Source organism: Thalassophryne amazonica, chromosome 19 (genome assembly GCF_902500255.1).
Source record: "Thalassophryne amazonica chromosome 19, fThaAma1.1, whole genome shotgun sequence".
Lineage (NCBI taxonomy): Eukaryota > Metazoa > Chordata > Actinopteri > Batrachoidiformes > Batrachoididae > Thalassophryne > Thalassophryne amazonica.
The window spans coordinates 1238368-1261284 of NC_047121.1; the positions used below are offsets into that span (position 1 = coordinate 1238368).

The 22917-nt window shown below is 42.4% G+C and overlaps 2 protein-coding genes across 2 annotated transcripts in view; both read left to right on the plus strand.

Annotated features, from left to right (window-relative positions):
• The first annotated feature begins 937 nt into the window (after positions 1-937).
• LOC117501022 (proline-rich extensin-like protein EPR1) lies at positions 938-1726 on the plus strand. The gene has a single exon (XM_034159824.1). It carries the CDS (start codon positions 938-940, stop codon positions 1724-1726), a length of 789 nt encoding a protein of 262 aa, XP_034015715.1.
• An 11513-nt stretch (positions 1727-13239) lies between these two features.
• dicer1 (dicer 1, ribonuclease type III) overlaps positions 13240-22917 on the plus strand; it is a 154189-nt gene continuing 144511 nt past the window's right edge. Inside the window, exons 1-4 of the mRNA XM_034195024.1 lie at positions 13240-13407; positions 20004-20202; positions 20303-20465; positions 20646-20776. Coding sequence (XP_034050915.1) covers positions 20089-20202; positions 20303-20465; positions 20646-20776 — 408 coding nt within the window. The 5' untranslated portion in view covers positions 13240-13407; positions 20004-20088. The remainder of the gene's footprint in view (positions 13408-20003; positions 20203-20302; positions 20466-20645; positions 20777-22917) is intronic.

Here is a 22917-nt window from a genome sequence, read left to right on the forward strand (position 1 = left end):
CTCGAGCCTGCCCACACGTCACCTTTGTGTGTTGACTGCTATCAGATTCTGTGATTGTCTGTATATTTGTTGTGCACATTCACAACATTAAATTGTTACCTTTTGGCTCATCTATTGACCGTTCATTTGCGCCCCCTGTTGTGGGTCTGTGTCACTACACTTTCCCCAACAGTCTGTGGGTCACAGAGCTTTCTCTTATCGTGCCCCTGTTCTGTGGAATGATCTCCCTGCGTCAATAAAACAGTCAGATTCTGTGGAGACTTTCAAGTCCAGACTTAAGACGCACTTATTTTCCCTTTCATATGGCTAGCATACTGGTACAGTTTTGTTTTACGCTTTTTACTCTTTTAGTTCATTTATTAGTAATTGAAGTGGGCCGCGGCCTCAACTTTAGCTAAATTCTGGGTCTTTTAGTGAAGTTTAGGGCTAGTGGTCGGCGATCACCTTAGTATTTCTTCTGTTTATCTTGTTGTTTAATGCTGACAAATTATACACTGTTTTTTGTCTTTCTGATGCCTGATTCTGTTTTTTCTCTGTTTAAGGTGCAGCTCCATCCAGAGATGGGAGTTGTATTCGTGTTGGCGATCCTCCTGTCCTGTGCACCAACAGCAATTTCTTGTATATTCGTCCGTGAATTGTTCTGTGAATTATTTCTGTAATTTATGTTTGTATCATGGCCCAAGCAGAGGGTCACCCCTTTGAGTCTGGTCTGGTTGAGGTTTCTTCCTCAGAGGGAGTTTTTCCTTACCACTGTTGCTCTGGGGGTTGGTAAGGTTAGACCTTACCTGTGTGAAGTGCCTTGAGGCAACTCTCTTGTGATTTGGCGCTATATAAAGGAAATAAATTGAATTGAAATTAGACCACCCTCAGACCAGCCCTCAACCCTCAGGCCGCCTCTAAGCTCATCAGACCACCCTCAGCCCATCAAACCCCCCTCATGCCATCAGACCACCCTCAGGCCAGCCCTCAGCCCACCAGGCTGTCTCTCAGCCCATCAGACCACCCTCAGGCCATCAGACCACCCTCAGGCCAGCCCTCAGCCCATCAGGCTGTCTCTCAGCCCATCAGACCACCCTCAGGCCAGCCCTCGGCCCATCAGGCTGTCTCTCAGGCCATCAGACCCCCCTCATGCCATCAGACCACCCTCAGGCCATCAGTCCACCCTCAGGCCAGCCCTCAGCCCATCAGGCTGTCTCTCAGGCCATCAGACCCCCCTCAGGCCATCAGACCACCCTCAGCCCATCAAACCCCCCTCATGCCATCAGACCACCCTCAGGTCAGCCCTCAGCCCATCAGACCACCCTCAGGCCATCAGACCACCCTCATGCCATCAGACCACCCTCAGGCCAGCCCTCAGCCCATCAGGCTGTCTCTCAGGCCATCAGACCACCCTCAGCCCATCAGACCACCCTCAGGCCAGCCCTCAGCCCATCAGGCTGTCTCTCAGGCCATCAGACCACCTTCAGCCCATCAAACTCCCCTCATGCCATCAGACCACCCTCAGGCCATCAGACCACCCTCAGGCCATCAGACCACCCTCAGGCCAGTCCTTAGCCCATCAGGCTGTCTCTCAGGCCATCAAACCCCCCTCAGGCCATATGACCACCTCAGGTCTGCTCTCAGGCCACCCCCAAGCCCATCACACTGCTCCTCAGCCCATTGGACCGCCTTCATCATGCTTTTCATTTTTATTCAAAGTAATTCACAAGTGAAGAATCACAGTTAACTGACTTTTCGAAGGGGAACTTCAGCCAAAAAAAAAAGAAAAAAAAGAAAAAATGTTGACAATTTACGGGAGACTTCAGCATAATGATGACAACCATCTTCATATCCAAATCCAGTCCAGCATCTGAAAAAATATAAGCAAATAAAGAGAAAAGACATGTATGGGAAGTGCGAGTTAGTTATGTTTGGGTTTTTGGAGATGTGTGATTAGACTCTTTCCAGGGCTTCACCAGCTGTGAAGAACAATGAAATACTCCTGTGGTTGTCACATGCTTCTTTGTTACTCTTCCTCTTGTACAAGTGGACAATTGTTGAATTCTTGTTGAATGGTTCCCTGGATCCAAAAAGACTGGAGCAGTTTGCTGAGTTTCCAGAAGCGTGCGGGACCACCTCCCTTATAAATTTCTGCTAGGAGATGTAATCCTGAAGCTTTGCCACTGGATATTTGGCTGAAGGCCTTTCTTTCTTTTTTCTTTTCCCCCCTGTCTGCATATACGTATAGTGATGGTAAAAGCCACACTGGCAGAACCATTTATGAACATTAATACACATATATGCAATTTATTCTTGCAGGACAGAAGGTATGTAGTGCATGAGTGAATGTGGTGTGTGTGTGTGACCCACATCCGCCCTTCCCGATCAACCTACAACATCCTACTCAAAGCCAACCGACAAGCTCTATCAGGAAGAGCCGACCACCAAAACAACACAAAAACAGACAAGAAGAGACAAGTGGTGAAGACAATAACTGTGACCTCAACCATACAACATACCAGGACAAACAGCCACACATGAACAAACAGTGACAGCAACAGTCTGTTGTCTAGTTAGTGAGCATCCATACCCTAATCTAGGACACAGTAGTGTTAATCCTCTTAAGAGCACCCAAAAACCGAATTGTGGCGACGGCCACAAACACACAACCATCCACACACAGAGACCCAGATCACAGCTAAATATCCAATCACTACTGTGGCTGGTGTTGGGCCAAGACAAGAGTACAGAACCTTACCATATGACATGGACCACTCCGGCATGTCAGAAGCCACGCAGCCGGCCGCGAGTGAAGACGGAAGTGGGTCCAGGACGCAGGGCCCCGGGGGAGCCAGGAGAGAAGGGGCAGCGGAAGGGCACGGGGGCCAGGAAAGGCAGCCCCCAGAGCCACTGGGCAACACAGCAAACCACCAGGGGAGCACCGCACCCCCGACAACACCCCCCACGGGTCACAGGGAGCCGCCCCAGACCCGAGGGAAGCACACAGGGTGCCGGCATGGGCCCACCAATAGGGGGAGCCCCAGAACCACACCACCCGGCCCACGGTCCCCGCGAGCGGCAGCAAGGACGGGGAGCAAAGGAGCCACCACAACCGAATCAAAAGCACAAGGTAGGGACCACTGAACCACACGAGGGCGGCCCAGCCCCCAGACAAGAGGCGAGGCCCGACCCCAGGGCCAGGAAGAGCACAAGGCCCCCCGACAGCCAGGTCCCCCAGCGCAGCCAGCAGTGCTCCCAAACCCCCCCACCCCACACCTCGGATCCCACCCCAGCCACCAAAGCATGACCAGGAGACCACCCGAGCGAGACACATCCCATGGAGACCAGGACCCCCCATCCCCCCAGCAGCCGTCAGCTCCCCAGTGCCAACACCCGCGCCCCACCGCCACCACCCACCCCCACAACGGGCTGCGGAACCCTGGGCCCCACAGGCCCAGAGCAGGGCCAGAGGACCAACACAGAACCGGTGAGGCAGACCCCCTACCCCAGGCCCCAGACATCCACAGCCACCTGGGGCCAACCTCACGTGCCACACTCACCCTACCTGCCAACCCCACCATAGTTGTTACAATTAATCTCCCTTGCTGTGTACAACCCCCTAAGTGTGCAAAGATAAAGTGTTGCATTACAACCCCTGGCAAAAATTATTTGTAGGGCAGTCTGCACCACAGACTGCCCTACAAACCCATCCCCAACACCCTACCACAAATCATGTGAACTCTACAATGTGCTATTTACAACCCAATATGATGTGCGTGCAGGTGCTAACCTGGTGAAGTGCATTAAAAGGATGTGACACGTGAGGCCCAACCCCAAGCAGCAGGCGGAGGGAGAGGCAGGCCTGGCGGGGCCTGGTGGGGCCACCCACACCGGCCCCACCAGGCCCCCAGCCCAACCCCAAATCCCCCAGCAAGTCCAGGACCCAACACCCGGACACCAAACCATCCACACACAGCCAGGCCGCACCGTCCCGCCACGTCCGAGGGGCCAGCCACTCTAAAAGACACGATCTCTCTCCTCCACCAATTCAATCATATTCAAGAAAAGAAGAGGAAAAAAATAAAAAACAAACAAAAACACACAGTATCAGTCTCAAGAGTCAACAAGAGTCCCCCAAAGAACTGCAACCTGGATCAGCAGCACAAGACAGAGAAAAGTCAGTAGGTCAACAATAATAGGAACAAATCATAATCTAATATTAATACAGTACAGGTGCAAGAGTGGTATTCCCTAACAGGCAAAAAGAAAAAAATAATTTTATTTTGTTTTATTTTTTCTATATATTAGCCCTCCAAATTCAAATTTAATGAATTGATAAATAAGGACCATGTTTCATTAAATTTTGGTAATTAGTTTTTTGATGAAGTGGCTATTTTTTCCATCGATATATATTCGATAAGGAGGTTTGACCAGTGCTTAATATTGATTGATTGTTTATTTTTCCAATTCAGCAAAATAGTTTTTTTTTGGTAATAGTCAGTGCTACAAGTATAGTTTTAGATTTAGTTGGCAGTTCAATAATTGTCATGTCTCCAAGTAAACATAAATTAGGAGATAAGGGAATTCTATATCCCAAGATAGAGGACAGTTTTTCAGTGACTTTGGACCAAAAACACTGGACAGGTGAGCAGAGCCAAAGAGCATGATAATAGGTATCAGTGGTGTTTAGTTCACACTGTGAACAGTCTGAGAAGCCCGTTTTATACATCTTATATTGTGTGATGTGTGTTCTGTGAATAACTTTGTATTGGATGAGTTGTAAGTTGGTATTTTTTGTCAAAGAAAATGTGTTTTTACAGATCTGTATACAGTGGTCAGGGTTAGAGGTCAGGAGGAAGTCCACCCCCCATTTTAAACTGGGTAAATGTAAAACAGTGTCCACGCCTGATACTCACTTATACAACCATTGAGGTGATGGTCTAGTGGTTAAGGTGTTGGGCTTGAGACCAGAAGATCCTGGGTTCAAATCTCCACCTGACTGGAAAATCACTAAGGGCCCTTGGGCAAGGTCTTTAATCCCCTATTGCTCCCGGTGTGTAGTGAGCGCCTTGTATGGCAGCACCCTGACATCAGGGTGAATGTGAGGCATAATTGTAAAGCGCTTTGAGCATCTGATGCAGATGGAAAAGCGCTATATAAATGCAGTCCATTTACCATTTAACCCCTGGCAAAAATTATGGAATCACCGGCCTCGGAGGATGTTCATTCAGTTGTTTAATTTTGTAGAAAAAAAGCAGATCACAGACATGACACAAAACTAAAGTCATTTCAAATGGCAACTTTCTGGCTTTAAGAAACACTATAAGAAATCAGGAAAAATAATTGTGGCAGTCAGTAACGGTTACTTTTTTAGACCAAGCAGAGGGAAAAAAATATGGAATCACCCTGTAAATTTTCATCCCCAAAACTAACACCTGCATCAAATCAGATCTGCTCGTTAGTCTGCATCTAAAAAGGAGTGATCACACCTTGGAGAGCTGTTGCACCAAGTGGACTGACATGAATCATGGCTCCAACATGAGAGATGTCAATTGAAACAAAGGAGAGGATTATCAAACTCTTAAAAGAGGGTAAATCATCACGCAATGTTGCAAAAGATGTTGGTTGTTCAGTCAGCTGTGTCTAAACTCTGGACCAAATACAAAGAACATGGGAAGGTTGTTAAAGGCAAACATACTGGTAGACCAAGGAAGACATCAAAGCGTCAAGACAGAAAACTTAAAGCAATATGTCTCAAAAATCGAAAATGCACAACAAAACAAATGAGGAACGAATGGGAGGAAACTGGAGTCAACGTCTGTGACCGAACTATAAGAAACCGCCTAAAGGAAATGGGATTTACATACAGAAAAGCTAAACGAAAGGCATCATTAACACCTAAACAGAAAAAAACAAGGTTACAATGGGCTAAGGAAAAGCAATTGTGGACTGTGGATGACTGGATGAAAGTCATATTCAGTGATGAATCTTGAATCTGCATTGGGCAAGGTGATGATGCTGGAACTTTTGTTTGGTGCCGTTCCAATGAGATTTATAAAGATGACTGCCTGAAGAGAACATGTAAATTTCCACAGTCATTGATGATATGGGGCTGCATGTCAGGTAAAGGCACTGGGGAGATGGCTGTCATTACATCATCAATAAATGCACAAGTTTACATCAATTGAAAGGATGTTTGGGGATGATGAAATCATTTCTCAAGATGATAATGCATCTTGCCATAGAGCAAAAACTGTGAAAACATTCCTTGCAAAAAGACACATAGGGTCAATGTCATGGCCTGCAAATAGTCCGGATCTTAATCCAATTGAAAATCTTTGGTGGAAGTTGAAGAAAATGGTCCATGACAAGGCTCCAACCTGCAAAGCTGATCTGGCAACAGCAATCAGAGAAAGTTGGAGCCAGATTGATGAAGAGTACTGTTTGTCACTCATTAAGTCCATGACTCAGAGACTGCAAGCTGTTAGAAAAGACAGAGGTGGTGCAACAAAATACTAGTGATGTGTTGGAGCGTTCTTTTGTTTTTCATGATTCCATCATTTTTTTCTCAGAATTGAGTGATTCCATATTTTTTTCCTCTGCCTAGTCTAAAAAAAGTAACCGTTACTGATCAATCAATCAATCAATTTTTTTATATAGCGCCAAATCACAACAAACAGTTGCCCCAAGGCGCTTTATATTGTAAGGCAAGGCCATACAATAATTATGTAAAACCCCAACGGTCAAAACGACCCCCTGTGAGCAAGCACTTGGCTACAGTGGGAAGGAAAAACTCCCTTTTAACAGGAAGAAACCTCCAGCAGAACCAGGCTCAGGGAGGGGCAGTCTTCTGCTGGGACTGGTTGGGGCTGAGGGAGAGAACCAAGAAAAAACTGATAAAACTGAAGTTATTGTACTTGGCCCCACAAATCTTAGAAACATGGTGTCTAACCAGATCCTTACTCTGGATGGCATTACCCTGACCTCTAGTAATACTGTGAGAAATCTTGGAGTCATTTTTGATCAGGATATGTCATTCAAAGCGCATATTAAACAAATATGTAGGACTGCTTTTTTTGCATTTACGCAATATCTCTAAAATCAGAAAGGTCTTGTCTCAGAGTGATGCTGAAAAACTAATTCATGCATTTATTTCCTCTAGGCTGGACTATTGTAATTCATTATTATCAGGTTGTCCTAAAAGTTCCCTGAAAAGCCTTCAGTTAATTCAAAATGCTGCAGCTAGAGAAGGAGAGAGCATATCTCACCCATATTGGCCTCTCTTCATTGGCTTCCTGTTAATTCTAGAATAGAATTTAAAATTCTTCTTCTTATAAGGTTTTGAATAATCAGGTCCCATCTTATCTTAGGGACCTCGTAGTACCATATCACCCCAATAGAGCACTTCGCTCTCAGACTGCAGGCTTACTTGTAGTTCCTAGGGTTTGTAAGAGTAGAATGGGAGGCAGAGCCTTCAGCTTTCAGGCTCCTCTCCTGTGGAACCAGCTCCCAATTCAGATCAGGGAGACAGACACCCTCTCTACTTTTAAGATTAGGCTTAAAACTTTCCTTTTTGCTAAAGCTTATAGTTAGGGCTGGATCAGGTGACCCTGAACCATCCCTTAGTTATGCTGCTATAGACGTAGACTGCTGGGGGGTTCCCATGATGCACTGAGTGTTTCTTTCTCTTTTTGCTCTGTATGCACCACTCTGCATTTAATCATTAGTGATTGATCTCTGCTCCCCTCCATAGCATGTCTTTTTCCTGGTTCTCTCCCTCAGCCCCAACCAGTCCCAGCAGAAGACTGCCCCTCCCTGAGCCTGGTTCTGCTGGAGGTTTCTTCCTGTTAAAAGGGAGTTTTTCCTTCCCACTGTAGCCAAGTGCTTGCTCACAGGGGGTCGTTTTGACCGTTGGGGTTTTCCATAATTATTGTATGGCCTTGCCTTACAATATAAAGCGCCTTGGGGCAACTGTTTGTTGTGATTTGGCGCTATATAAAAAAATTGATTGAATTGATTGATTGATTGACTGCCACAATCTTTTTTTCTTGATTTCTTATAGTGTTTCTTAAAGCCAGAAAGTTGCCATTTGAAATGACTTTAGTTTTGTGTCATGTCTGTGATCTGCTTTTTTTTTCTACAAATTAAACAACTGAATGAACATCCTCTGAGGCCGGTGATTCCATCATTTTTGCCAGGAGTTGTATACCTTAGACAAGGTTTTCTTTATTGGGAGGAGGTTCTTGATGTCCATCACTAATGTGGGTGGTTCTGGTGGGCACTGATGCGTCTGAATTTTTGACATCACAACATACTTTACTTGATGGTAATGAATAAAATTTCCTCCTATAATTCCAAACCTCTGCATCAAGTTGTTAAATGGGATAAACCTTTTAGGTGATGAAGGTGTGTGATTCCTTTCTGTTCCCATGTGCTGACATGAAGAGTTGCTTTATTGATCTTGAAGTCTGGGTTGTGCCAAATAGGAGCATCTGTACAGATTTCCATTGGTGAGTTTGTAATTTCTAAGGTTTTCCACCAGGCAGTTGAGTGTGTGCGCGCACGTGGATATTTGGCTGAAGGCCTTTCTTTCTCATCAGTGGGAAGGTCATCCATGGCATGGTTCATGCCAACCTGGGACAACATGTCTATTGCCTTGTCATTTATAGATGAGGGGCAGTTCAGTAGTGCTTCAAAGGGCACAGCCCATCTGCAGGATCTGGGTCTTTTCTGTCAGGAGGGATGATCCATCTGAACCCAGGAGTGGAGAGCTTTCTGAAGACTTGGGGCTGTAGAGGTCATTGAGATTCATAGAATCACCTTAAAATGCCAGTGCCGTTCACACAGAACTGCAACGACTAACAGCCTCTGAGCTGCAGCCGCTCACAGGGAGAGACACACACACACCCATCTGACCTCTGACCTCAAGGACCAACTGAGTCGAGGATTGTCCAGAGGTGGAAACTACAGCTGACAATTTGTTTTGTGACTTGGTCGAACTGCGTCTTTATGACATTCTGTTGCTGATTTATGGATAGAAATATGATGAAAAGCAGACTTTGAGGTGCCGGCAGGTCCGTGGACCCCAGAGGGTTAAAATGTTACTGTGCGAGAAAGCAGCCTCATGTTAACCTTATCCAGAAGGATCGTTGGAGGCATCAGGGTTGGACCATCACACAGAAGAAACGTATTGTGGTCAAATGAAACAGCCCTCCAGATTTTTTTTTTTTTTTTTTTTTTGAAGAAATGGAGGAGTGCTCCAGACCAAAGAGGAAAAGGACCATCCAGACTGTTATCAGCAGCCAGGGTCTCTCATCGGTTGGGTGACATGTCACCGTGAATCGTAGCATCGAATCTTCTTTTTAAGTGAAATTTATTTGTCAAGATTTGAGTTTATCAGTTTTAATTTGTTTCTCTGGTCTGTTTGTTATTTTTCTGATTTCATTGGTTTTTGTATGTTTATTCTCTTGCTGGGTTTTTTTTCTGCTTGGGTCTGTCTCTATCTCTCTCTAGTCTGTCTCTTGGTTCTTGGTGGTGGGTGTTTCACTCTCTCTGGCCACGCTTTTGTTCTTGTGCTTTCCGCGCACACCTGTTCCTAATTTGCTGCTTGCGACCCAGGGTTATATACTTTAGTCCCTCGCCAGATTGTTGCACCTTGTGCCTCTTCCTTGTGTTCCATAGTACTGCCTGCCTCCTTGTGTTTTATGACCTCCTGCCTGTTTGATCGATCACACCTAAGCCTGATCATTTTTGTACTGCTGCTTTTTCTGGACTGTCTTCTTGTGTACTGACCATTGCTGTCCACCCGAGGAAAGCCTTTTTACAACCAGAGCTGTCTGTTCGAGCCGTGCATTTGTGTCCAAGTTTCTGACCATCCAGCCTGATAGTATTGTGATACCATGAAAAGTCAACCCCTGCACAGCAGAAATACGGATGTGTTCCAGAAGAATCATAAATGATAAAATACACAAACATCCAGGATTACAATTTATACTTCAGAATAATTTGCTTCTTTCAAGTTAAAATATTTGCTACCCGTTACGTGGGTTTTGCATCATCAGTGGAAACAGTGATGTCATGATGTGTCATGAGCTAAGTAAGGTATGGTTCCCCCCAGGGTCTGTCCTGGTCTGGGGTTGTATCAGTGACCTTTTCAAAGGTCATTTACACTCTGTGATGGCAGCATTAAAGCAGAAAAGTGCACTGAGACTCGGTCAGCACTCCAGTTTCCAGAGCACGAGGTTCCTGGTTCCAGGTTCATCCTGCACATTCTACAGATAAAAGTAAGCCCCTTCAGCGGCTCCTTTGTTTGCACTCGGGGTCGTCACAGCAGATCTGATTTTGATTTGGCAAAAGTTTTACACTGGATGCCTTTCAAAGGATTCAAAGAAATTTTATTGTCATATGCACAGAAGAACATGTTCCCTGCACAGTGAAATATGTCTACTGCATTTAACCCATCGTAATTGCCAGTAGGAGCAGAAGTCGCCATTAGGTGCCTGGGGACCAGCTCCAGATGTACATCCCTGCCTTGGTCAACAGCAGGGCTGAGCAAACCAACACCGACCCATAACAAACAACACACACACAACACATAGGCTGGCCCGGTACATAAACATATATATGAAAGCAAAACACGAGGGAAAAGGAGAAAAAAAAATCCCTCATTGCCGCTGCATTACACAGCGGCAATGAGGAAAAAAATCCCCATCAGCACAGAAAACAATAATCACACAGACAAAAACAAGGACACAGGACGAGATTTGAAAAGGTCCAGTTTATCAGAACACTCCGGAGGCAGCCTGTTTGGTGCCATCAATGGCCTTGTCCGACAATCCTGGAGGGGGAGGGGGCAGCCCTGAGCAGTCCAAGCAGTCCTGAGCAGTCAACGTCAGAGCTGGAGAAGCTGAGGGGAGGGCGGAAGACCAGGGAGCGAGGCTTAAGTGTTGATCTTCTGAGGAGGTTTTATCACAGCGACCTTGAAGTGCAGCTGTATTTGGGGAAGCCAAATGAATAGCCAGATTAGCAGATGCCTGAAAGATTCCACAGTTCTGAGAACAGAGTGGCTCTCAATGCATCTGAATGTAGAATGTGGTCTTCACAGACGGTCAGAGCGGGTTTCCAGGGCTGCAATTCTGCTCGAGATGTTTTCCAACGCTGCGCAGCCACTGCCTTCCCAATTGAATCAATCATGTAGGGCAGCCTGGAAGGACCAATCAAAGCTGCTTCCACTTTCTTGATTTTCCGGTAAACCAGCATAGTGCCCACTCCACACAGCAGAAAGCCGGTCACCACCAAGCCGAATATGTACACATCTTCGACGTCCTCCACAGAAAGCATGTAAAGGCACATGACCTGCCATCTCCTCCACGAGTCCATCACGTAACCCATCACATGCGTCCCGGCAGGACAGGTCGGGTCCTCTGCCCCCGAATGTCTTGTAGAAAAAATAGTGTCAATTGCATTCAGAGACCACTGTAACAGATCCATTTTTGTCGTTTTCCAGAAGAGCAAAGCTGCAGCCTCACAGACAACACGCCACAGAAGCAGGAAAGATAAGGAGGGAGGGAGAAGAGAAAGTGCGTCCGTCTCGGCCGAGTGCAAGCTGGCTTTGAACCATGAACCTTTGGCACTGAAACCAAGTGCACTATCCACTTGGACACCGGAGTTGTCAGAAAGGGCATCCTGAACTTGTGCCAAATCGATATGCAGGTCCACATCGGACCTGCTGTGGTGACGCCGAGCAGACAGAGGGAGAAGCTGACGGGACCAAACGCTACCGTCAAGACAACATCGAGTCTGTACCGCTGCACACCTGAAGAAGGTGACAAAATAATCGCTTCATGACTCTGCACGCAACATCAAAATGTCTTCAAGGAGGCGCAGCAATGTGACGATGTGGGAACTGATAAACAAACTATCAGTCCAACTACAGGCTGATAAATATGAAATTTTGTTGCACTGAAACATTGTCAGGTGATGTGTGTTTGTGTAGTGAGGGGGCGTGGCCTAAAGTGGTTAACACCCTGTATCAAGGTGTGCATAATTATTAGGCAGCTTTACATCAGACAAAATGGACCAAAAAGAGATTTAACAGACACTGAAAGTCAAAAACTGTGAAACAGCTTTCAGGGGGACTCCAGCAGCCACTGTTGATTGATCAATGACCAATCAAACGATTCATTGCACAGAGTCAACTGATCACAAGAAAAAGACACACAGAAGCACTTCACACACCAACAAACTAACTCTTTGTTATTGTTGTGGTTGTGTTGTTCAATTTCAATTTTTCAATTTATTTCCTTTATATGGTGCCAAATCACAACAGAGTGTCCTCAAAGCTCTTCACCCAGGTAAGGTCTAACCTTACTAACCCCCAGAGCAACAGTGGTAAGGAAAAACTCCCTCTGAGGAAGAAACCTCAAGCAGACCAGACTCAAAGGGGTGACCCTCTGCTTGGACCATGATACAAACATAAATTACAGAAATAATTCACAGAACAATTCACGGACGAATATACAAGAAATGCTATTGGTGCACAGGACAGGAGGGTCGCCAACACAAACACAACTCCCATCTCTGGCTGGAGCTGCACCTCAAACAGAGAAAAAACAGAATCAGACATCAGAAAGACAAAAAATATTGTATAATTTGTCAGCATTAAACAACAAGAAAAACAGAGAAATACTAAGGTGATCGCCGGCCACTAGCCCTAAGTCTGGACTTGAAAGTCTCCACAGAATCTGACTGTTTTATTGATGCAGGGAGATCATTCCACAGAACAGGGGCACAATAAGAGAAAGCTCTGTGACCCGCAGACTTCTTATTCACCTTAGGGGCACAAAGTAGTCCTGCACCGTGAGAACGCAGAGCCAGGGCCGGTACGTAAGGTTTAATTAGGTCAGCTAGGTAGGGAGGTGCCAGTCCGTGAATAATTTTATAGACTAGTAGCAGAACCTTAAAATCTGATCTCACTGGGACAGGAAGCCAGTGAAGAGATGCCAAAATGGGTGTAATGTGGTCGAACTTTCTGCTTCAATCTGGCTGCAGCATTCTGAACCAATTGGAGAGCCCTAATGCAATTGGGGTCCTAATTGTTATTGTGTTACAGTTGTTTTGTTTTATGTTGTTGTGTTGTTATTTTGTTACTGTTGATGTTTTGGTGTGGTTGTGTTACTGTAGTGTTTTGGTTTTTTTTGTGTGTGTTGTTCTGGTGTTATTGTCACGTGACATCCTGCTTTCTGCGCGGGTGCTACGCGATGACGTCACAGTTTTGACGTCGCGGAGGCCCAGGTGGAAGGAAGTGTTTCCCACCGTGGACGAGCAGGAGCTTCCAAATCGGGACAGATGCGCCCTGGCAGCGGTGATGTGAAGCGATTGGTTTGTCGGAGTTTCAGCCTGCATGAAGGCGTGAATCGTTTCCATCAGGTGAATTAGTTAGTCAGTCAGTCAGTCAGCGGTTTGTTCGGCTTGAGTGGAGCAGGCTGACGGCCTTGCTAGCTGTAGCTTAGCTTAGCTTAGCGTAGCACGGCTGCTGCTGCGCTTATCGACTGTTCACGAGCTGCAAAGTCTGAGAAAGGACAGTTTCCCTAAAACAAACGTCGCGCGTGTTTAAAGTCAAAGGTCATGACTTCACACATGGCAAAGTTGGAAAGTATTTCCCGGAGAGCTAGCCATGCTAACTGTGCTAGTTAGCTCGTGTTTCCTTCACAACATTCTTTTTCCAACAGTTTTCAAAAATCCTCTCCGGTTTACATCCGTTTCTCTTTGTTTCGTGGTCGTTTCTTTTTCCAGGATGTGTCTCAGACACTTGACACGGTGTTTTTTTTTTTTTCTCTTGTCCAGAAAACCCTGGACTGATTCAGAAAGGGACAAATGGTCAAAAGTCTTACCGTGGTTGTGGTAAAAGATCCGGTACATATACTGTGATCCGGTAAATATATTGGGATCTGGTACATATACTGTGACCTGGTAAATAACATGCTGTTGTCTGGTAAATATGCTGTGACCTGGTATACAAATAATGAATGTTTATGAGTTCAGTGGTACGAATATTTCATGAGGTGAAAGATTGAACATATTGAATGGTATGTTCCATTGAAAGAATTGAAACAAATTTCAATTTGTTCCATTGAAAGAATGTAAAAACATTCATTATTTGTTTTATATAACGGTGAAAATAGATCCTTGTCATTTGATATTTTATTCATTTATAAACAATAGAAAAAGGACTTACATTTTGGTGTTCCACTGCTGCTGAAGGACAAATTGTGACGTGTAGTCCATTGATGCTGTGCACTGACTTCAGACTTCCATTAAAAAAAAACTTTGTGTAGTCCCTCAGTCCAGCCGAAAATCACATCAGCTTTTCATCTGAACAGCTCTTCATGCATCCAGACAGCTTACAGCGGAGTGGATTTCGTGTCTGTGTGTGTGTTATAAGAATTAGCAGCGCCATTTAGCTCGTTGTCCCCTGCGCACGCACTCACACCCATGCAACTGGCGTGCACTACCAAAAAAAAGACTGTACATCCTCAGTGCAGCAAAAAAAAAAAAAAAATCATGTCAGATATTAGTCCAGCTTTTCATTCTTTCTTCCTGCTAACAGTCTCCAGACAGCGCAGTGGATTTGTTTTGTGTGTGCGTGCATGTGCATGCATGAGGACATATGCACTAGCGTGTGTGTGCGCGCGCATGTGTGCAGAGTGCAATGGTACCAAACATATGGAACCAAATTTGCACTCTAAATGCAATGCAGCACAAATGGGATGAAATAATCCATGTCATGTGACATACAAAGCAGTAGTCTGGTAAATATGTTGTGACCTGGTAAATATTATGCTGTAGTCTGGTAAATATGCTGTGACCAGGTAAATAATATGCCATAGTCTGGTAAATATGTTGTGACCAGGTAAATAATATGCCATAGTCTGGTAAATATGCTGTGACCAGGTAAATAATATGCCATTGTCTGGTAAATATGTTGTGACCAGGTAAATAATATGCCATTGTCTGGTAAATATGTTGTGACCAGGTAAATAATATGCCGTAGTCTGGTAAATATGCTGTGACCAGGTAAATAATATGCCATTGTCTGGTAAATATGTTGTGACCAGGTAAATAATATGCCGTGGTTTGGTAAATATGCTGTGACCAGGTAAAGAATATGCCATAGTCTGGTAAATATGTTGTGACCAGGTAAAGAATATGCCATAGTCTGGTAAATATGCTGTGACCTGGTAAATAATATGCCATTGTCTGGTAAATATGTTGTGACCTGGTAAAGAATATGCCATAGTCTGGTAAATATGCTGTGACCTGGTAAATAATATGCCATTGTCTGGTAAATATGTTGTGACCTGGTAAATAATATGCCATTGTCTGGTAAATATGTTGTGACCTGGTAAATAATATGCCATTGTCTGGTAAATATGTTGTGACCTGGTAAATAATATGCCATTGTCTGGTAAATATGCTGTGACCTGGTAAATAATATGCCATTGTCTGGTAAATATGTTGTGACCTGGTAAAGAATATGCCATAGTCTGGTAAATATGCTGTGACCTGGTAAATAATATGCCATTGTCTGGTAAATATGTTGTGACCTGGTAAATAATATGCCATTGTCTGGTAAATATGTTGTGACCTGGTAAATAATATGCCATTGTCTGGTAAATATGTTGTGACCTGGTAAATAATATGCCATTGTCTGGTAAATATGTTGTGACCTGGTAAATAATATGCCATTGTCTGGTAAATATGTTGTGACCAGGTAAATAATATGCCGTGGTCTGGTAAATATGTTGTGACCAGGTAAATAATATGCCGTGGTCTGGTAAGCGTGCGGTGACCTGGCAAATGATACGCCGTTGTCTGGTAAGCGTGCGGTGACCTGGCAAATGATACGTCGTTGTCTGGTAAGCGTGCGGTGACCTGGCAAATGATACGCCGTTGTCTGGTAAGCGTGCGGTGACCTGGCAAATGATACGCCGTTGTCTGGTAAGCGTGCGGTGACCTGGCAAATGATACGCCGTTGTCTGGTAAGCGTGCGGTGACCTGGCAAATGATACGCCGTTGTCTGGTAAGCGTGCGGTGACCTGGTATACAAATAATGACTGTTTGAGTTCAATGGTACGAATTTGTTCCATTGAAAGAATGTAAAAACATTCATTATTTGTGTTGTATAACAGCTAAAATAGATCCTTGTCATTTGATATTATATTTATTTATAAACAACAGAAAAGGGACTTGGTGCGGCACTGCACTGATTTTGTGTACTGCCAAACAAAAAAAAAAAGAGTTTGTGTACTTCCTCACTCCAGCGAAAAATCATGTCAGAAATTTGTCCAGCTTTGGTGCATCACTGCTGCTCTGACATCAACAATCCAACACAAACTTTAAATACAAGTCCAAAAATAATTCTGACAATGTTGTCCGCGATGCCGTTCACCAACTTTGTGTACTTCCAAAAAAAGATGGCAGAAATTAGTCCAGCTTTTCTTTCGAGCATTCGAGCACGCACGCACACACACACACAAAACAAATCCACTGTGCTGTAAGCCACCTGGAGACATGAAGACCTGTTAGGAGGAAGTTAGAATGAAACAGCGCTAACAGCTCTTCATGCCTCCAGATGGCTTACAGCACAGTGGATTTGTTTTGTGTGTGTGTGCGCGCACGTGTTGTGTGTGTGCACAGAGTGCAATGGTATCAAACGTATGGAACCAAATTTGCACGTGAAATGCAATGTAACATAAATGGAATAATCCATGTCACGTGATATAAAGATTATTTAAATCAGTTTAAAAATAGATTTAGTATTGTTGCAATCACTGAATCTTGGCTTAAAGATGATCTCATGGACGAAGTTCAAATGGAGGGATATGAGCTGTATTTTGTAAACAGAAGATATAAAAAAGGCGGTGGTATTGCTCTGTATACAAAAACAGATCTGATGTGTACAATTGTTGAAGAAATGACAATTATGAATAATGTCATAGAAATTGTAACAGTGGAACTTGTACATGAAACATCTAAGAATATTTTAATCAGTTGTGTATACAGAGCACCAGATTCTTGTGTTGTGAAATTTACAGATAAAATAGTAGAATTATTCCATCAAATTAAAAACAAAATGCTTTTTATGTGTGAGGACTTCAACATTAACATAGAAAGCTCCAGTTGCCAAAGATTAAGTGATTTTGTGAACTCAGTGTATAGTTTTGGGTTATTCCCCTTGATAACAAAACCAACCAGAATTACATCGCAAAGTGCAGCGGTAATCGACAATATATTTACAAACAGAACAGATGAAATTATCAAGAATGGGATCTTCATGACAGATATTAGCGATCATTTACCAATTTTTTCAATATTTAAATATAAAAATAGGTACAACAAAAAACTGTTATAAACTTTAAAAGAGATAAGTCAGTAAAAGCCTTAGAGGCATTAAAATATGACCTTCAAAATCAAAATTGGGAAGAAGTTTGTCAGTGATGTTAATGTAGCATATAACTCATTGATGAAAATATTGCTGAAATCATACAATAAAAATTGTAAATTAATAGAAATTAGTAAGAAAAGAGTAAATAAACCATGGCTGACAGGGAATAAAAAATGCTTGTGCAAAGAAATACTATTTATATAGGTGCTTTTTAAAATTGCAAACAAAGGAATCAGAACATAAATACAAAAAATATAAAAATAAACTATTAACAATAATTAGGAAACAAAAAAGGATTATAGTGAACAATTTAAGAGTAAAGATAATATGAGGGTAACATGGGGAATTATAAAAAGTGTGATTGATAGTGATGGAGCGAAAGCAACTATTCCAAATTACTTTAAGGAAAATAAAGAGATACGAGTATATGACATAAAAGAAGTTGCAAATGGGTTTAATGATTATTTTTCAAATGTAGGATCAAGTCTGGTGGGAAATAAACCAATAATAGAAGATAAATTACATACACTGGTAAATACGGTCAATAGTATTTTCCTGGACAATGTGGAAAAAGATGAAATAAGAAATATTGTAAAAAAACTGTAAGCAAAAGATCAACTGACCATGAAGATTTAGACATGATGACTGTAAAAAGTATAATAGAAATTATTATTGAACCATTTACTTATTTGTAATCTGTCTCTGTCAACAGGGATTTTTCCAGATGAAATGAAAATTGCTAAGGTAGTCCCATTATATAAAAATGGAGACAAACAATTTTTCTAATTACAGGCCAGTATCATTGCTTCCACAGTTTTCTAAAATTATGGAAAAAGGTTTTGTGACAAGATTGGATACATTTATTGAGAACATCGTATTTTAAATAATGCTCAGTATGGATTTAGAACAAAACATTCGACAGCTATGGCAATTATGGAATTAACAGAGAAAATATCAACAACAATAGATAATAAGGATTATTTTGTAAGTATTTTTATCGACCTGAAAAAAGCTTTTGATGTTATTCTATAACTCAAGATTGCGTCACAAGTTACAACAATATGGAATAAGAGGTGTTGCACATCAGTGGGTATAAAGCTACTTAGAAAATAGAAAACAGTTTGTTCAGATAAATAATACCAAATCAGAATTGTGTAACATTTATGGAGTACCACAAGGATCGGTACTTGGACCCAAACTGTTTATATTGTATATCAATGATTTTGTGAATGTATCCAATGTGCTTGGCAGCATTTTATTTGCTGATGATACAACGCTGTTTTACTCTGGATTAGATATACAGGAAGTAGCACAAGTGATAAATACAGAGTTCTAAAAAGTTAAACATTGGTTTGATATAAACACATTGTCACTAAATATTAATAAGACAAATTTTATATTGTTTAATGATAGAGCGAAAAAAAATGTCATTACAAATAGATGGAATGGATATACAAAGGGTAAAAGAAATGACATTTTTAGGAGTCATGATTGATGAAGATCTTACATGGAAGTCACACATAAATTACATAAAAGGAAAAATAGCGAAAGCCATTGCTGTTTTGCATAAAGTAAAATATTCATTAAATAGTTATGGTTTATTAACATTGTACAATTCATTGATTGTCCCATATTTAACTTATTGTGTAGAAATCTGGGGATCAACATATACAACCTTTATTTATTTTGCAGAAAAGAGCTTTAAAAGTGATTAGTAACAGTTTTAGAGATTCATCTAATCCATTGTTTATTAAGTATAGGGTACTTAAATTTCATGATTTAGTCGATTTGAAAATATTACAAACAATGTACCAAGTTAATAAAAATACTTTACCAACAAACATTCAAAATATGTTTGAAAAAAGAGTAAGTAGTTATAAATTGAAAGGAATAGAAGTCTTTAAAAACCAAGATTTAGAACCAAAGTAAAGAAAAGGAGTATTGCAGTAAATGGTGTCAAATTATAGAATTAAGAAATTAAAGAATTAAGGTCGCTTAAATTATTTTAAAAACGTATTAAATTAGATGTATTAAGTAAGTATGAAACTATGAAATAAGTCAGTGGGCTGCAAGAAAGTAAAAAAAAAAAAAAAAAAAAGGTAATCTGTTAATAATGTTTGGAGTGTCTTAAGTTTAAAATGTAACCTGTCAGAGATGTAATCTACTAATTAATGGTCATAATTATGAAATGGGTCAGTGGTATGTGACAAGTTAAAGAAATGCAATCTGTTAAATAATGTTGACTATGATGCTGGATATTGAAAGATTGTATTGTTAAAAGGGGCAGAAATCATAAGACTTGTTCTTCTTTCTGCTCATTTTCATTCTGCTGTTGTGGTGCTTTGTTTCTGCTTTTCTGTTTTTTCTTTTAAATGAATGAAATAAATATAAAAGAAAGAAAGAAAGAAATATACAACGCACCAATCAAATGACAAGGATCCTCTCAGCTGTTATATAAAATTGAATACTTTTGTTTTTAATTTGTGGGGATATTAATGATAATCTGTGGAATATTAAAGTTTGCATGTTTGAAGATGTGTAAAAAAATGTAATGCACTTTACTCATCATCTTTGACAGTAAACATTTGAAAAGAAGATGATGAAATGAGATAAAGCTGACATCTATCTGGAGGAGCCCAGTCCCCACCTCCGCCTCTGAAAGCATGGCGGGCCTACAGCTAGTCACGCCTGCCTCTTCACCCATGGGGCCTTTCTTTGGTCTCCCATGGCAACAGGAGGCCATTCATGATAACATCTATACTCCTAGGAAATATCAGGTAAGGACAGCTCACCTGTTCTTCTCAGCATGTGGTGACTTCTGTCTTTAGTTTTCTGTCTCTCAGCACATTTAGTGTAAAATTAACCGTTTCTTTGCAGGTAGAACTTCTTGAAGCAGCTCTTGAACACAATACTATTGTCTGCTTGAATAGTAGCTCAGGGAAGACCTTCATTGCAGTACTTCTAACAAAAGAGCTCTCCCACCAAATCCGTGGATCTTTCCATGAAAATGCGAAGAGGACTGTTTTTCTGGCGAATGCAGGTACTGCTTGAAGACATGATGATTCACCTCCAGCTTCTTCACACATGTATTATCCACTCTCATGTTTTCATCACTTTTACAAATGCGTGATTGAATAGTTGTGTTTTTGTTTGAACAAATGAAAGAGCCGTAAGTTGTGGCTCTCAGTTGCTGAGGGTGTCTTTGGTCTCCGATGTACAGCTTCCTCAGTGGCTCAGCAAGCAGCTGCTGTCAGGACGCACTCTGACCTCCAGGTGGGAGAGTACACAGATTTGGGGGAGACCTCTGCTTTGGTCAGCCAGTGGTGGCAGCAAGAAATCACTGAGAATCAGGTGTGTCATCATTTATCATTGACATTGATTATTATTGTTATTTTTTTGAACAGAACAAACATAGTGTCAAATTCTCTAATGTTCAGATTCTCTAATGTTTCCTCAATGGATTTTTCTTTTTGCCTTTTTTTTTTTTTTTACCAGAAGGGAACGTACAAAACCATGAACATCTCTCCACAGAATGGACAATTGAATGAAAAGAAGGAAAGAGAGAAAAGAAATAAAGTGTGAAATTACAAACAAAAACCACTGAGTATAGGAATCATGACAAAGGGGAATTAAACTGAACTCTGAGTTGGTAATAACTTCAAGTATTTGATGAAAGGATTCTGTTTGGGGAAAAAGAAGGAGGAGAGCCTTGATTGTCAGTGAACATACAACGAAACTTGTCCTCTGCATTTAACCGTCTTAATTACAGTTAGACACAATCCAGCCACTAGGGGCAGTGAGCAGCCACAGTCCAGCGCCCGGTGACCAACTCCAGATGTAGAGACGCTGCCTTGCTCAGGGGCAGAGAAAGGAGCAGAATAGAGCCCGACCGATATGGATTTTTTGAGACCGATGCCGATAACGATATTTGGATGAAAAAAAATGCCGATAATCGATAAATCGTCTGATTTGCTGATAGCCGATAAATTAGCCGATATTATTATTTTTTTAATGAATAAAATGTTCTTTTTTGGACCCTTAACAAAAAAGTATGAGGTAAAAGCTGAAGCTTTGTCCTCATATTGATTAACTTTATAACAGAGAAGAATTTTCAAGTTCAAAAAATGCAATTGGAGCAGTTAGGGAGCTATTCAAACGGGCCAACTAGTAAGATATCACTCCTGAAAACGATCTTTGCCATATCACGTGAGGTAAATATGCCCTATGATTGGATTTTGGAAAAACCATGTGACGGAGAACCAATTCCGATTGGACACTCACATTGCGCACGTCATCGCACATCTTCTGTGAGGAGTACCAAGATGGCCGATGGTGGATCGAAAGTCCGCGGAGTCAACTTTAAAGCAAAAAAAAAACTGTTTCTATCTCATATCATTAAAAAGTTATTTACAATTTAGTAAAGCTTGGTCCCAGCCGTGGTATACGACGGCGTCGGCCCCAAAGGGGTAATGGCGAACAGCAGTAATTCCCAGAACCCTTCCGGACGACCATTGAATCTGAATGTTTCAACCTCTTAGCAGTAAATGAAAGTTTTTCATGCTAGACATAAGGTCTACACAGTGTGGGCTTAATAAAAAGCGTGACCGACGCAGTGAAGCACATTTGACACATTACTACATTAACTGAGTTAATCAAACTGAGTTGAACTGAAACGGGAGAAATGTTGGGTGAATGTAATGGCAAAGTTATTACAAACAACATCCTTATAAACTTACTTGTATGCTTTTGTCAGCCAATCAGTGCAGTGTGAAAACGAACTATGGGGGCTGGTGATGAACACATTTAAGCAGGGGTGTAAGCAGCTCTCAGTTGAATGGAGTCAAAGCTCCATCAACTGGACAAACGGTGCAAGGACATTTTACATTGCCGACACAAACATTTCAGTAACTGTTCTGTTTATGAGAAATTATCGGTGTTCTGTCGGCAGAATTTTGGCCGATAGTGAGTACTTTGAAAAGGGCTTATATCGGCCGATAATATCAGCCGGCCGATATATCGGTCCTGGGCTCCTGGGGTGGATGAAATCCGTCCTGAGTACCTTAAGTCTCTGGATGTTGTGGGACTGTCTTGGCTGTCACACCTCTGCAATATCGCGTGGTGGTCGGGGACAGTGCCTCTGGATTGGCAGACCGAGGTGGTGGTCCCTCTGTTTAAGAAGGGGGGCCGGAGGGTGTGTTCCAACTACAGGGGGATCACACTCCTCAGCCTCCCCGGTAAGGTCTATTCCAGAGTACTGGAGAGGAGAATTCGACCGATAGTCGAACCTCGGATTCAGGAGGAGCAGTGTGGTTTTTGTCCTGGTCGCGGCACACTGGACCAGCTCTACATGCTCCATCGGGTGCTCGAGGGTTCATGGGAGTTCGCCCAACCAGTCCATATGTGCTTTGTGGATCTGCAGAAGGCCCTTTGTCACCGGTTCTGTTCATTATTTTTATGGACAGAATTTCTAGACGCAGCCAGGGTGTAGAGGG